Source organism: Peromyscus leucopus, chromosome 1 (assembly GCF_004664715.2).
Source record: "Peromyscus leucopus breed LL Stock chromosome 1, UCI_PerLeu_2.1, whole genome shotgun sequence".
In the NCBI taxonomy this organism is placed as follows: domain Eukaryota; kingdom Metazoa; phylum Chordata; class Mammalia; order Rodentia; family Cricetidae; genus Peromyscus; species Peromyscus leucopus.
In genome coordinates, this window is record NC_051063.1 from 166,637,086 (window position 1) to 166,652,569 (window position 15,484).

At 50.8% G+C, this 15,484-nt stretch overlaps 2 protein-coding genes across 6 annotated transcripts in view; one reads left to right on the forward strand and one right to left on the reverse strand.

Moving 5' to 3' along the window:
- Nucleotides 1-505: 505 nt before the first annotated feature.
- Nucleotides 506-8,549, reverse strand: Prrg2 (proline rich and Gla domain 2). 2 transcript variants are annotated; one of them, XM_028861871.2, is made up of 8 exons: nucleotides 8,463-8,549; nucleotides 7,679-7,741; nucleotides 6,936-7,085; nucleotides 6,431-6,612; nucleotides 6,211-6,250; nucleotides 2,873-3,017; nucleotides 1,411-1,539; nucleotides 506-1,098 (listed from the first exon to the last, which is right to left on the reverse strand). In XM_028861871.2, exons 3-8 carry the CDS (start codon nucleotides 7,018-7,020, stop codon nucleotides 1,080-1,082), a joined length of 600 nt encoding a protein of 199 aa, XP_028717704.1. In that variant the 5' UTR covers nucleotides 7,021-7,085; nucleotides 7,679-7,741; nucleotides 8,463-8,549; the 3' UTR covers nucleotides 506-1,079. The 2 variants fall into 2 exon arrangements, with proteins under 2 accessions (XP_028717704.1, XP_037056552.1); XM_037200657.1 differs by lacking the exon at nucleotides 8,463-8,549 and having other exon boundaries at nucleotides 7,679-7,827.
- LOC114687165 (nitric oxide synthase interacting protein) overlaps nucleotides 8,534-15,484 on the forward strand; it is a 12,505-nt gene continuing 5,554 nt past the window's right edge. Inside the window, exons 1-2 of one of the 4 annotated variants that reach the window (XM_037200654.1) lie at nucleotides 8,574-8,615; nucleotides 10,819-10,841. The gene's annotated coding sequence lies outside the window, so the exon portion shown is untranslated. Of the gene's footprint in view, nucleotides 8,616-10,818; nucleotides 10,842-15,266; nucleotides 15,291-15,484 lie in introns of those variants that run through there. The other 3 variants (XM_028861870.2, XM_028861869.2, XM_028861867.2) reach the window with 3 other exon arrangements.

Genomic DNA, 15,484 nt, shown 5'->3' on the forward strand with positions numbered 1-15,484 from the left:
CCTGGAGGAGGGAAAGGGGGGAGGAGGGACCCCGCTGTCTCCGCCTTTGCCCCGGCGCTTGCAAGAGAGAAGGGGGACGCGCGCTCGGGAGGGGGCGTCCCGGACGGCCCCGGAGTGGGTGCAGGCACTGGGTGCTCGCTCTCTCGCCGCCGCCGCCGCCGCCTCCTCCTCCTCTGCGCTCACGGTGCAGCCATCTTTGCACAAGGCGGCTGGGGGAGGGGGGAGGGGAAGGGGGGCGGGCGGCGGGGTGTCTGGCTGCGCTCCGCTTCCTCCCACAATCCCGTGCAAATGCAAAAAAAAAAAAAAGAGAGAGAGAGAGAGAGAAGAGAGAGAGAGAGCACTAGCGGAGCCTGGGAGAGGGGGGGGGAGAGAGAGAGAGAGAGAGAGAGAGAGAGAGAGAGAGAGAGAGAGAGAGAGCGCACTAGCGGAGCCTAGGGGTGTAGGGCACAGCGCCTGTACAGAAATCCATTTCGCTCCACCGCGCGCAGATGAGCGCAGGGACGGGGTTCAGTTCGTTTGCATTTTTTATTTTTCTCGAATAATTTCAATTTTGGGATTTTTTTTTGTGTGTGATTCTTTCTTTTTAAATTTCTTCCTTTTCCAAAAGGTTTTTAGGTAGATAGCAGTTCAGCTCAACTCCATTTCCCCGGGTGCAACACAAGCGTGACACCTTTTCCAGCACATAGCAAATGCGCCCTCCACCTTTATGTTGGATTACGAACGGCCCATTTGGGGAAATACACGAAGACGGGCGTGTGCACGGGCCTGGTTCTCTGCGTGTACGCTCCCCGCGACACGGTGGGGCGACAGTCAAGTCACGTCTTGTCCGAGTTTCAGGGCCGGTGCTCAGGAAGGGCGGGTGCGAGGAGCAGGGGCACGGACTCGGCAACATGATGGTCAGGGGCATGCGTGTATCCATGCGCGGCGGAAACACGTGTGTCGTGATAGACGTCGGGTCCGACGACCCTGACTCTCCCACGCACACATTGAAGCCAGGGAGTCGAAGAGGCCCTGCGACTTCCGGAATCTGCTGTGAATCAGGGGCACAGTTCGGGGAGCCCGCGCTCCGGAGCAAGTCTTCAGTGAGGCCTTCTGAGGCTACCCGGGGTGGGGGTGGGGAGTGTACAGTGCCGAGTCAAAAAAGCCCCCTCCACCAAGACCACACCGACCCGCCCTTGGGGCTTCAGCCAATCCTGAATCCTGTACGCACAAGCCCCACCCTCCTGAAAAGCTGCACTCTTGCAAGGCTGGTCCACGCCCCTACAGACAATTGCTAGTGCCCGCCCTGCCCTGCAAGCCCCGCCCCTTGTGGACTTCCCAAAGCACCGAGCCCTGCCCCTGGGGGACACGCCCCTCCCATGCGTTGCCTTCCTCTGCACTCTAACTCCAGGCAGAAGCCCCACCTCGTACCTGGAGTAAGGGGGCGGAGGGGCGTCGTGCACCCCAGAGGCTGCTAGCGCCTGCTCGTAGGTAGGGAGGCCTGGGGGTAAGGGTGGAGACAAGGGCGTCGGGGGACTCAGGGGGCTGATGAGCACGGTCCTGGAGACAGAAAAGCAGTGGTTAATATAAAACCTACCTTGGAGTTGGGCTCAGCGTTTAAGAGCACTGGCTGCTCTTGCTGAGGACCCGGGTTCCATTCGCAGCACCCACATGGCGGCTCATAACCATCTGTTATTCCAGTCCCAGGGGTCCGATGCCCTCTTATGACCTCTGATTGCACCAGGCATACGTGTGGTATACATACATACACATGCATGCAAAACACGCATACACATAAAATAAATCTTTACAAGAAATAAATAAGAAACATACATGACCAAGGGGTTACAGACTAAGACTCCTAAGTCTTAGTGGGAAGGGACAGAGGTGGAAGGGAGATGGCCCAAAAAAGTGCCTCAAAGGACAGCCTGATGGACACAGACAGGTAGACGTGAAATGAACCTCAAATGCACACTCTCATCCACAGAAACATGGGTGCACCAAGGTAACAGAAACACCAGGTGGACAGACCCCAGGGACAAAGTTCCGCAGGTCACACAGACAGGAACAACACAGAAACATTTAGTTTCAAAGTTTCCCAAATCCACTCTTTTAAGCAAGGTTGCCCAAGCTGGCTTCAAAACTTCCAACAATCCTCCCTAGCCTCCCAAGCATTGGGATTGCATGTATGAATCACCCATGCCCAGCTTCTTTTACATTTTATTTTTATGTTTAAAGTAGTTGTGTATTCTGTGAGTGTGTGCACATGCACACAAGCCCACACACAAATGATGGGCAGAGGACAGCTGGAGCAGTGTCTTCTCCTTCCACCACAGGGTCCTTGTAATAGAACCCAGGGTGTCAAGTTTGGGGGGCGCCCAGGAGCACGGGCAACCCACGTCCCAGCCCTTCAAGGGCTGCCTTTCCACAGCATTCCACTACTCACCTGCACCTTCAATTCTCTTTTCACGTTTTATTTTGAGAAAGGTTCTCCTTAAGTTACCCAGGCTAGCTTTGAACTCACATTGCAGTGAAAAGGTCTTGCACATTTTTAGGGCCTCACCAGGACACCCAAGTATAGCTATCAGACACCCTGGCAGACTCTGCTGGTGTGAAAGACACACACACAGCTCACAGCTCATACAAACACGTGCTGCGACCTGCATGCATGGAAAAGACCATGCCGCTGGCAGCTATGGCCCACAGCCTACACAGAACAGCCTCACCACTGGAACCTGGTACTCAAAAGACAGGCATCTCCTTCACACACATTTTCTCTCCATAGGCCTGTGGCTCCAGACTCTTCATCACTGGTCTCTTGCCTCAGATCAAGCCTCCCCCTCCCACTTTCCTCTCCATCTCCCACATTCCCTCCTCCTGGAAGACCCCTTACTCTTGCTGACAGGACTCCCGGACTCTGAGTCGGCGCCGCCGTCTGTAGTGCAGATACCAAAAGGCTCCCAAGCCAGCCAACACGATGAGCAGGATCCCAGAGGTCAGTCCCACCGCCAGGCCTGCGACATCTACTCGTCCACGCCCTGTGGGTAGAGGGTACCACTGATCGGGGCTACCACCTCCTCCAACATCTCAATTCCTTTCCCTAAGGGCGTGGGCTAGGAAGCCAGGCGGAGAGACCTGAGCCCCCTTCCTGCTCCTGTGGCCTCAGGCAACAAACACTGGAGCTTTTTTTTTTTTTTTTTTTTTTTTTTTTTTTTTGGTTTTTCGAGACAGGGTTTCTTTGTGTAGCTTTGCGCCTTTCCTGGGACTCGCTTTGTAGCCCAGGCTGGCCTTGAACTCACAGAGATCCACCTGGCTCTGCCTCCCGAGTGCTGGGACTAAGGGCGTGCGCCACCACTGCCTGGCCACACTGGAGCTTTTTTAGAGTCTGTTTTCTGCTATGCAGAATGGGAACATGAACCCTACCAGGAGCTCTTGAAAACTCATAGAGATCTGAGTAGGGAGTGATGGCCCAGGCCTGTCCTCTCAGCTACTTGGGGGCCTGAGGCTGAAGAATAGTATGTTTGAAGTCTAACAGTGAATTCAAGGTCAGCCTGGGCAAGTTAGCGAGACCCTGTCACAAAGCAAGAAATGAAGAGAGAGTTGAGTTTGGGATGTACTTGGTGGTAGAGCAGTTGGGCTGCGTACTCACTGCCCTGGGTTCATCCTACCACTGGAGAGGGAAGGGGAGGAAGAAGACTCATTGCAAACATATGAATGTGTATCTTCTACTTCAACCGAACTGTTAGTGTAGCACAAGAGGACGTGCCAGCATTTACAAGGATAATAACGGATAAATTGGAGGACACACTGAAATATGGAGGTGTCGACTTATATGGCGCTGTGCCTAAGGTACAGACCCCCTCAACAAACTAAGGGAGTGAAAGGAGACTTCAGCATCCCTGCCCTCAATATGACTTTGCTTTTGGCTCGTTTTATTTTCAAATATGTTTATATACTTTTTGTCATGCTGGCGATCGAACCTCTAGGGGTTTTGTTGGTTTTGTTGGTGGTGGTTTTAGTTTTTCAAGACAGTGTTTTCTCTGTGTAGCCCTGGCTATCCTGGAACTCACTCTGCAGACCAGGCTGGCTGCCTGCCTCTGCCTCTTGAGTGCTGAGATTTAGGTTTGTGCCACCACTGTTCCAATGAACTTCTCGCTTTTTAAAAGATTTATGTGTATGTGGACCACTCGTGTCTGGTGCCATAAGAGGTCAGAAGAGGCTGTCGGATTCCCTAGACCTGGAATTGATGATTGTGACCATTATGTAGGTGCTGGAAACTAAGCCTAGGTCCTCTGCAAGAACAGCAAGTGTTCTTAACCCGAGTCATCTCTCCAGCCTCCTGTCGATTTCCTAAATAATCTATTTTATTATTTTATTTGTGTGTACGTGTGGAGGAGGTAGGTGCACATGTGTGTGGGTGCTCACAGAGGTCAAAGGAAGACATTGGACCCTCTGGATCTGCTAGAGTTATCACCAGTTGTGGGCAGCACCCAACTAGGGTCCTGGGAACCAAACTCCAGTATTCTGCAACAGCAGCAAGCACTCTGAAGTGCTGTGGCATCTCTCTGGCCCTTCCTGCTGATTTTTTTTTTTTTTTAATAAGGCATGAGGGAACAGGAACTCTCTCCCCTTAGGCTGAGGATTTCGTAGAGGTAAGAACTAGTGGCTGGCTGTTTCTCTGATCTTTCAGTTTTCACCCTGATATCTGGCTCTGGGTTTTTTATTAAAAGACCATCTAAGATTTGAAGAACATCTGTGTGTGTGTGTGTGTGTGTGTGTGTGTGTGTGTGTGTGTGTGTGTGTGTAGTGACCACAGTTCTACCTTGGATGTTTTCCCCAGGAGTCATACATCGTTATTTTTTTCATTTAATTATTTATATGTGTGCATATATGTGTGTAGAGGTCAGAGGACAACTTCCAGAAGTCAGTACCAAGTGGTACCCAGGGACTGAACTCAGATCATCAGGCCTGATGACAAGCACAGCCACCTGCTGTCTCACGGGGGCTGACTTGTTTTCTGAGAAAGGTTCTCTCATCAGGAGGGGAGGGGGCAGACCTCAGTGACTTAGGCAGGCTGGTTACCCAGGGAGCCCCACAAACCCTCCTGTCTCTCCTCAGTCCGCCAGCATGCTCAGCTGTTCCTGTAGATTCTGGGGATCAAACTCAGATCCCCGGGGTTGCGTGGCAAGCACTTTACCAAGGATCCACCTCTTCAGCCCTTGGTTTTGTTTTGAGACATGGAGTCTCAAGCTGGCCTCAGACTTGATATGTAGCAGAGGCTGGCCTTGTACTCACAATCTTTCTGCTTGGGCCTCTGGAGTAGCTGGGACTGAAGGGCCAAGGTCAGGGCCATCTCCTCTGGCTACCTCTTGCTTTTATCTTGCAGTGAGAAGACAGGGCTTCCAAAGTCTGGCAGATTTCAGTGATCCAAGGAGCCACTAGGCCTTGCTGGGATTGTAGAAAAGGAGCTATCTCCCCTAGCAACCAGTTCCACTGTGAGGACTCCAGCACAGACCCAGGGCCTGTTGCTAAGGTGCATCCACCCCTAGCAACCAGGCCATGAGGGGGTGGGGCAGCTGGTGCCCAGAGGGGGGTCCTCCAGCTGGGCAGGAGGCCCTGGTCCTCCAGCTAGGTACAGTTGCTAGGGAGAAGGCCTCCTTAGCAACCAGGCAGGCTGTGGCTGGCATGGGGCTGTGGGGGGAGGGGAAGCCAGCCAGGTAGTGCTTCTGGCTTCCTCTGTCTGGCCTGGCCAGGGCCCCGTTGCTAAGGAGCAGCCCCCCTTAGCAACAAGGCTCCAGCCAAGATGAGGGCTTCAGAACTCAGAGGAGGGGCTGGGGTGGGCAAACTGGACAGGTGAGAATGGCCAGGCTTCCTGCCCTAGCTCTGTTGCTAGGGAAACAGCCCCATTAGCGACCAAGATGCAAGCCAGGGGCTGGGGCTCTGGGGTCTAAAGAAGGGCCAGGTGAGTCTGTCCTTCTGACAGTCCCCATGAAAATAACCCTTCCTTCCATGTGCCCACCCACGTGCCCCCCTCCTGGGGACTTGGGCCCTACTGTGAGTGTGAATGCAGTTGTGCTGGGTTTCTCAGACAAGGGCCATCATGAGGAGGGAGGGGCACCTTGTCAGCCATCTCTGGGCAGCATGGGAGCTGAGAAGGTGGTCCTTGGGTGTGTGGAGGAGACTCTGGGTGGAACTCCAGGGCTAAGGCCTGCTTCCCCCAGTACCACTCACCTCCCTTGCCATTGTAGGTATAGCTTTCCCAGAAGCGTTCCTAGAAGGATTGGAGGGGAGAGAAGGGAAAAGAAGCAACTAGACATGGAACAGCCCCCCACAGCCAGTCCACCCTGATATCTGGACCCCAGGGAGGTAAAGAGGGAGGTGAAGGCTGGATGCCTAAGTTCCTCAACACCTGGGGGAGGCAGAGAGGACCGAGAGGTTCTGAGGCTCTCACCGTCAGTGTGTTGTCCTCAAAGTATTCCCGGGCCTCCTCCCAGGAGCACCTCTCCTCCTGGCACTCTCGTTCCAGGTTCCCGGGGGTCAGCAACTCCAGGTCCCAGTGGTTAGCCCGAGGAATCCGCCTGTGGCCAACTAGGAAACTCTCGGCATCCGGGGGATCCAGGAAGATGTCAAGAACTAAGGACATCAGGGTCAAAAGCAGAGAGGCCTTAGGATGGAGGACAAAGAAGATAAAGACGGGTGGGGCCAGGCTTGGAAATCCCCAGGTATGAGAAGGAGGGCCAGGGTCTGGATGATTGGGTCTGAGGGAGGAGGCTGGGGCCTAGACCCCTGGGTCTGAGGGAGGAGGCTGGGGCCTGGACCCCTGGGCCTGAGGGAGGAGGCTGGGGCCTGGACCCCTGGGTCTGAGGGAGAAGGGCCAGGGTCCGGGAAACCAGGAAGTATCCTGGTAAAGGAAGGCAGAAATTAAACCTTTGCAAGGCTTTTCCCCAAACACTCACCTTGGTTTTGCTCTCCATGAGGTAAGGTGTCCAGGCAGGTGGCCAATCCCATATAGACTAAGAGCAGGGAAGGATGGCCCCTCATATTGTGGACTCTCAAAGGACGGATGCCTCAGCAGAGTTCTGAGGCAAGGACCCCCTGCCTGGACTCTGCAGTCAATGAATGAGAGAAAAGTGAGCACTCGACCTGCATCCCATGCCAGACACCACAGTCTGTACCAACTTACTTACCAACTCATCTTACTGTTCAAAACAAGCCGACTACTCCTGCCATTGTATAGGTGACGAAACTCTGTCACCAGGTGGGAAAGTCACTTGCCTATTATTGTACCAGGTATTCGAATGTGAGAAGAGGATCTCAGTGATGACAGTGCCCTCCCAATGATGAGCACAAAGTCGGTGTGCTCTCTTCTATCCCTCTGTTGTATCCACAGTACCCATCAGAGGTCTGACCCATAGGAAGCATTTAAACAGGTTCATCTGCAGCCCCGGTTCCTTCCAACCTGGCAGATTCCATTACCAGTCAAACTCCCTCAGCCTGTTGCCTCATCCACCCTCAGAGATCAAATATTACAGGACAGACGAGGTCCTAAGTTTCTAGGTCTGAAGGCTTGAGGGGCCAAGGGGCCCTGGACTCCAGGGCACCTAGGGTCCCAAGTTTCTAGATCCCAATGGTGTGGAGAGTCTGGAAGCCAGAGTGCCTGCCCCACCCTCAAGTTTCTCTGAAAGCATTATTCACTTACCTGCCCAGACCTGGGAGCCCTGCTCTCTTCTTTAATGAAGACCCCTGGGTCAGCAGTCTCCAGCTGTGAAAAGGGGTAGGGGAGAGGGGAGGGGAGAAGGAGGAGGAGGGGTGCTTCACTTCGGTAACTAGGCCCTAATCCTGGCTTCTAGCAGGGGGCGGGGCTACTGATTACCTGCTCTGGGAGGGACTCAGGTTAGGGACAAAGTACTTAAAGGAACCTTAGGACCAAGGGCTTCAGGGACACAGCCCCACATAGAAGCAAGGCTTTCCTACTCAGAGGTATCCAGCGGACTTTATTAGAGTCTTCCCCTCTCTCCTTTCCCAGTCGGGTCTCTCCCTACAGACAATTTGCTTGGCAGAGCCAGGAAAAGAAATCTTGGGTCTCTAGAGATCTACAAACTGGTGGGAACGGAATGCTTTGGTTCCTAGAATAATTGGGCGGTACCACATTATATCTATTTCCGGAGGGTGACTGACTTGAACAGCTTGGCCTCGTGATCTTTTGACTATTGCTCTTTCTATAATATGAGGAAAGAAGAGTTCTCACTTAATCGTCTCTTAAGATGCAACAGGAAAAATAAGTATCTATTTTGGAAAATGGGTATCAGAATCTCTGGGCGAAGGAGTTAGTTCTTAAACTCAGACTTGAGACTGAGAGTAACTGCCCCACTCTGCCTATTGCAGGCTAAGCTGTCTCCGATATCCATGCCACTTTCCTCACCGGAACCTTTGAGTTGCCACTCACGTTTCCGGGGGGTAGAAGAGAAGAAGAAAGGACTTACCAAGCCGGGGGAAGCGCCTCCGCAACTAGGGGCAGTGTTATTTCCGGTTTCTACTGCCGAGCGGAAATGGGAGGAGTGGAGGGGAAAAAATAGTACTCTTTTCCGGTTCGGGACACAGTAGAAGCAGCGACGAGTCGGATAACCGTTTGTGAGGTGAGCTGCAGGCGGTGTGGGGTCGCGTCGTTAAGATCCCTTCTTGTGGGTGGGGTATTTGAAGTCCCGAGGGTCACAGGATAAGACTTCTCACTTCGACTTCCTGGCAATCATTAATAGAGCGCTCTGTAATCACCGAGTTGGAAGCTGAACTACATCTCCCAGCATGCCCTGCATTATATGTCGTCCTCACCCTGCGAGATCTTAGAAAATGTAGTTTAGCTGTGGAAAAGCGATCCGTCCCAGTGCAGGGTGAAACACGGGACTCCCTGGATTAGTGAGAGTTGAGGCAGGATTCCTCAATCTGCTTCAGTTTTCCAGACAGTGGTGAGGAGGGCAATGAGCAGTAGTGGATGAGGCCCTGAAGGAGCCTTGAAGCAAGTGAATTTTTTATTTTACTTGAGACAAGAGTCTTTCTATGTAGCTCTTGCTGTCCCAGAACTCACGATGTCGTTCAGCCTGGCCTCAAACTCACAGAGATCCTCCTGCCTCTGCCGCCCCCAGTGTTCAGGTTAAAAGTGTGCGCCACCACACCCAGCCTCTTATTTTCATTTATTTGTTTATTTTTATTTTGTTTTTGGGGGTTTTTGTTTGTTTTTTGTTTTTTTGAGACAGGGTTTCTCTGTAGCTTTGGAGCCTTTCCTGGAACTCACTCTGTAGCCCAGGCTGGCCTCGAACTCACAGAGATCCTCCTGCCTCTGCCTCCCGAGTGCTGGGATTAAGGGCGTGCAACACCACTACCCGGCCTCATTTATTTATTTATTTATTTTTATTATTGTTTGTTTTTCGAGACAGCTCTGTGTAACAGCCCTGGCCACCCTGGAGCTCGCTCTGTAGACCAGGCTGGCCTCAGACTCACAGAGATCCACCTGCCAATGCCTCCCAAGTTGTGGAATTTAAGACATGGGCTACTTGGCGATTATTTTAATTTTTTGAGACAGTATCGCATGCAGTCCAGGGTGGTATTACATTTCACTATATATCTCTGTAGGGAGATTAAGATTTAATTAAGCCGGGCGGTGGTGGCGCACACCTTTAGTCCCAGCACTGGGGAGGCAGAGGCAAAGCGGATCTTTGTGAGTTCGAAGCCAGCCTGGTTTACAGAGTGAGTTCCAGGCAGGATAGGCTCTAAAGCTACACAGAGAAACCCTGTCTCGAAACACACACACACACACACATATATATATATATATATATATATATATATATATATATATATATATTTGAAATGGGCGTGGTGGGCACATCTTTAATCCCAGTACTGGGGAGGCAGAGGTAGGTGGATCTTTCAGAGATTGAGGCCAGCCTGGCCTATACCTGATGTTCCAGGCCAGCAAGGGCTGCATAGTGAGACCCTGTCCCAAAAAGGAAGAAAAAAAAAAAGATTTGTTTATTTTTATTTTATGAAAATGAGTTGGGTTTTTTGTTTGTTTTTTGAGACAGGGTTTCTCTATGTGATCTTGTCCGTCCTGGATCTCACAGAGATCCACCAGCCACTGCCTCTGAGTGCAGGGAGTAAAGGCGTAGGCCACCGCTGCCCGGCTTGAGTGGGTGTGTTTGCCTGCATGTATGGTTGCACACCACTCTCATACAATGCCTACAGAGGCCAGAGAGGGCTAGCAGATCTCCCGGAACTGGAGTTGATTGTGAGCTGCCAGAGGGGCTAGGTGTCAGACCCTGGTCCCGGAGGGCAGCCAGTGCTCTTAGCCACGGCACTATCTCCGGCCTCTGAACTTGTTTTGTTTGGAGACGGGCAGCCGCCACTCCTAGCTCATGTTGTTCGTGTTTTCAGTAAGCTTTATTGGGGGTAATTTCACATAATACATACTTTGCCCACTTAAAGCAAACAATTCAGCGGTTTGCAGTATATTCACAGAGTTGTATAGACATCACCACTAACAATTTTAGAGCATGTTCTCTGGGTGTGGTAACACACACCTGTAATCCCTCGAGTTCCAGGGGATCTAATGCCCTCTTCTGGCCTCCAAGGGCACCAGGCAGGAACCTGCTACACAGGCATAATCACTCAGTGATAGAGGCAGCAGAATTAGAAGTTCAAGGTCATCCTCAGGCTGCAGAAAGAATCAGAGGGCAAGCTGGGCTAAATAAAGTCCTGTCTCGAAACAATTTTAGGACATGTTTAATAACTCCAAAAGAAACCCTGCCCCATATCCTTGACCTCTTCTGTCTTTCCTACCCCCAGTCCTTGGCAGTCTCTACACTCCTGTGAGTGCCTTATCTGCACGTCTCTCCTAAGTGCAGTCATACAGTATGTGCGCTTTTGTGGCTGGCTTCTCTCACTCAGCATGCTCTTTCTAGGTCCCTCCATGTTATATCCCGATACCTTGTTTGTGGGTGAATAGTATTCTGTTGTATGAGATATACCACATTTCATTTCTCCATCAGTTGATGGCCTTTAGGATTGTTACTGCTTTTTGGCTGTTTCAGGTAGTGCTGCTGTGAACATTTGCATAAAAGGTTTGTGTGGATGTGTTCTCAGTTCATTGGGAGTAAAGTCTGTGGGTCAGGGCCTGTGTTGATCTTCCTCCTCACGTTGATGTGTGTGGCTCCCAGTTTCTCTTCATTCTCACTTTTTTTAAATGATTTCTCTATTTTTGCCTGCATGTATATCTGTGTGAGGGTCCCAGGTCCCCTGGAACTGGAGTTACAGATGTTTGTAAGCTGCCATGTGGGTGCTGGGAATTGAACCCTGGTCCTCTGGAAGAGCAGCCAGTGCGCTTAACATCTGAGCCATCTCTTCAGCCCCCCATCCTCACTTCTTAACTATTGGTTGGTTACATGTTGGTAAGGTGTGAACTGGTTCTTCATTATGGTTTTCATTTTAATTTTGAGAGCATGCTCGAGTGTGTGCCTGTGGGGGGGGGGGGGGACGTGTGCTGGGCATGAAATCCACAGTGTCTCTCTGAGAGTATTTCAGTGCCCACAGAAGCCAGAAGCACTGCATTCTCCCTGGGACTGGAGTTACAGGTAGTTGTGAACCATCAGACATTAGTGCTGGGAACAGAACTCTGGTCCTCTGCAAGAGCAGCAAGTGCTTTTAATCTCTGAGCATCTCTCCAGCCCAGGCTTTGTTTGTGTTGGGTTGGTTGTTTGGTTGTTGGCTGGTGTTGGTTTTGTGGATACCGTGTCCCCTCAGTTCAGCGTTGTTCAGAAGTTGCGCTTTTGTAGGACCCAGTTGGAGGAGATTTGTGTTCTCATCAAAGGAGGGGTAAGTGCAGGGATGTGGCTCCGTTAGTAGAATGCACCTAGCATGTGTGAAATCCTGCATCCCGGCCCCAGGATCCAATAAACTGATGGTGATGGTGAAGGCTTGTAACTCCAGCACTCATGAGGTGGAGACAGGAGAAGGGAAATTCAAGGTCATCCCTGGCTAGACAAACTGCTGAGGTGCCTATTTAGCATATCAAAGTAGACCTGGCTTGTTTTCCAGCATCCCTCAGTCCTACCAGTTACTGAGTATGGCTGGCATACCCCTCCCCTCTCCCTCTCCAGCCCAGTGGCTGGCTGCCCTTCCTCCAGAGGCTCCCTATATAATCCAGACATTTTGGTTCCCCACCCATTTTGGCTCTGGCCTCCGGGCTGCTGCACTGGTTCCCCTCTCTCCACTCTGCCTTCCCCTCCCTGTCTCCCACATGGCTCAGTTCAGTCCATCACGTCCACTCTGGACTCTCCAGATGTTCCTGCCTCTGGCTGTGCTCTCCCACATCTGTAATAAACTTTCTCCTCCATCCTAGGAGCAGTCCTTTCCTTTCCTTTCTTTTTCATTTCTTTCTTTTCTTTTCTTTTCTTTTTTTTTTTAAAGATTTATTTACTTATTATGTATACAGCATATATGACCAGAAGAGGGCACCAGACCTTATTACAGATGGTTGTGAGCCACCATGTGGTTGCTGGGAATTGAACTCAGGACCTCTGGAAGAGCAGTCGGTGCTCTTAACCTCTGAGCCATCTCTCCAGCCCTTCATTTCTTTTTTTATTCACCTAGCAAGTTTGGGGCCAACCTGGGTTAATGAGATGGTGCCTCGGAGGACGGCCATCTGCAAAGCAGGAATGGGGTCATCACCAGTACCACAGTACTGGTAGCCATGCTTGGACTTGCAGTCCCCATGAGAAAGTGACACACACCTTAGGAGGCCGAGGTAGGGGGATTTCTGTGAGTTCAAGGCTAGCCTGAGCTACAGTGTGAGAAACACACATACCTCAAAAAGGACAAAAAGCAAATTTTTTTAGTTTAAGTGATTGCTGTGTGGTGTCCAGTGGCTCTGGAGGGGGGGCCTGAAGCCCCTGCTGCAAAGCTACATTTTTTCACATTCTGTGCACCCCGGCTCTCCAGTCCCCACAGTCTTCTCTCTCGATGGCAGCCACCCACAAGCAATGCCTGAGTCAGGCCCGGAGATTGTGAAAGGGTGCTGTCCACGTTCCTTACCTCCTACAGGACACAGGGTGTGGTTTGGGTTTTATCTTGAGCCCTTCGGAAAAGCTCCTTGTATCTCTAGCTTGTGTTATTCGGGGGAGGCCTTAGCTACCATTAAGCTAAGTTTCCAGTGCTGGGTCTCTGTTTTCTCACTTCTAAAGTGAGGAAAGCGTTAAGAGACCCTGGAGGAGGACTTGGAGTGAAAAGGCAGAGGAAGGTATAGATGACACCCTATCTTAATGTAAAAATAAATATATACATAAAATAAATATATACATAAAATATAAAAATAAATATATACATAAAATATAAAAATAAATATATGCATAAAATATAAAAATAAATATATACATAAAAGCACTAAAATTGAGATAGTGAGGGGCGGGGACCTGACTCAGAGGCAGAGCACATGTCCCGCTCTAAGACTACACTAGCTCCAGTCCCGTCACACACACACATACACACACACACACACACACACACACACACGCCAGACAAATGCACATGTGTCCATTTCCTTGGCCATCCGAGCCTCCAAAGCTTCTAACCCTCACGTGGCCTCAGAAATTAAACTAAGGGAATAAGATAAGAAGGGCGAATCCCATAATAGCAGAGACGGGCGTGGGCTTCTGAAAGGACACAGCACTCTTAGCCATCTCTCTTCTCTTAATGTGCATTAGGGTTCTGCCAGCATGTATGTGTGTGTGAGGACGCCACAGCCCCTGGAACCGGAGTAACTGGAGTTAGGTAGTCGTGAACTGCGTGTCAGTGCTGGGAATTGACACCGGACCTGGGTCCTCTGGAAGAGAGGCCAGGCTGGCCAGTGCTCCCAGCTGATGCGCCACGCTCCAGCCCCTTAGCCGTCTCTTGAATTCTAGATCCTACAAGGTCCTCTGCTCTAAGCAGCCAGCTTCCCTTCTGAGCCTCAGCAAAGGAGACACTTAGGTGACAGACAGGAGAGTGGAGCTGTGCTACCACAGCCTGTGACATCAGGGCTGCAAGATTGACATGTGGGCTGGGTGTGGTGGCACAGGAAGATCTCTGGGACCTCAAGGCCAGCCTAGTCATAAAGTGACCAGTCTCAAAAAAAAACAAAAAAAAATGGCCTGTGGACAGAGGTCAGGCAAGTCCGTCCCCCTCCCCCCAGCTGAGGACAGGGCTTGCGCTTGCTAGGCAAGCGCTCTGCCACTGAGCTAATCCCCAGCCCCGGAAAGTCTCTCTTTAAAGTTAATTGTTATCTCTGTGTGCATTCGTGGTGTGCGTGTGCACATATGTGTGGTGCATGATGGGGGCACTGTCACAGCACAGGAGGTCAGAGGACATCTTTGTGTCTCCTTCCATGTTGACATGGTTCAAGGGCTGGAACCCAGGACTGCACCAAGTGTCTATCACTCATTGTATCATTGCTGTCCCGTTACATTTTTTAAATCACATTATTTATTTGTTTGTGTGGATGTATGTTGTGTGTGCACACAGGCATGTATGCCACTACACTTTTGGAGGTCAGAGGACAACTTGCAGGAATTGCTTCTTTCTTTCCATCGTGTGGATCTGTAGACAGATTTTTCTTTGGGCCGCCAGCTCCTGAAAACACAGCCCGGAGACTTATTAACACGAAAGCTCAGCTGTAGCTTAGCCTTGTCCCGCTATAACTTAACCCACTTAGAGTACTCTCCGTTTTGTCTCGTGGTTTTTTACTACTCTTCCATCTTGCACCTCCTGTTTCCTCTTTGTGTTCTCTGGCATCTCTCCCATGCCTAGATTCGTCTCCTCCAGTTCTCTCTCTGTAATCGCCTCCTGCCTAGCTATTGGCCATTCAGCTCTTTATTAAACCAATCAGGAGGCGTCCTGGCAAAGACACGTCTTCACAGTGTACGGAAAGATTGTTCCAAGGCAGGGATCCTGGGCTTGAACCCAGGTTGTCAGGTTGCAGCAAACCCTCTCCCCCTTGAGTCAGCTCACTGCCTGGCCAGTTTTGTGATTTGTTTTGTTTTTCTGTTGGTATTTTGTTTGTTTGTTTGGTTAGTTGGTTGGTTTTTCAAGACAGGGTTTCTCTGTGTAACTCTGGCTATCCTGGAACTAACTCTGTAGACCAGGATGGCCTTGAACTCACGGAGATCCGTCTGCCACTGCCTCACTGGGCTGTTTTGTTGCTATTGTTGTTTTTATTTTTTACACTTCTGCAGGCTGGAGAGATGTCGCAGCTTTAAGGGCATTTGTTGCTCTTGCAGAGAACCCAGGTTTGGTTTTCAGCACCCACATGGCCGCTTGCAATCATCCGTAACTCCAATCCAGACCTTCCTTTGGCCTCCAGAGACACCAGACACACACAAATGGTGCATAGACACACATGCAGGCAAAACCCATGCACATAAAATAAAATAAATAAGTTTTTAGCAGGGTGGTGGTAACACACGCCTTTAATCCCAGTATG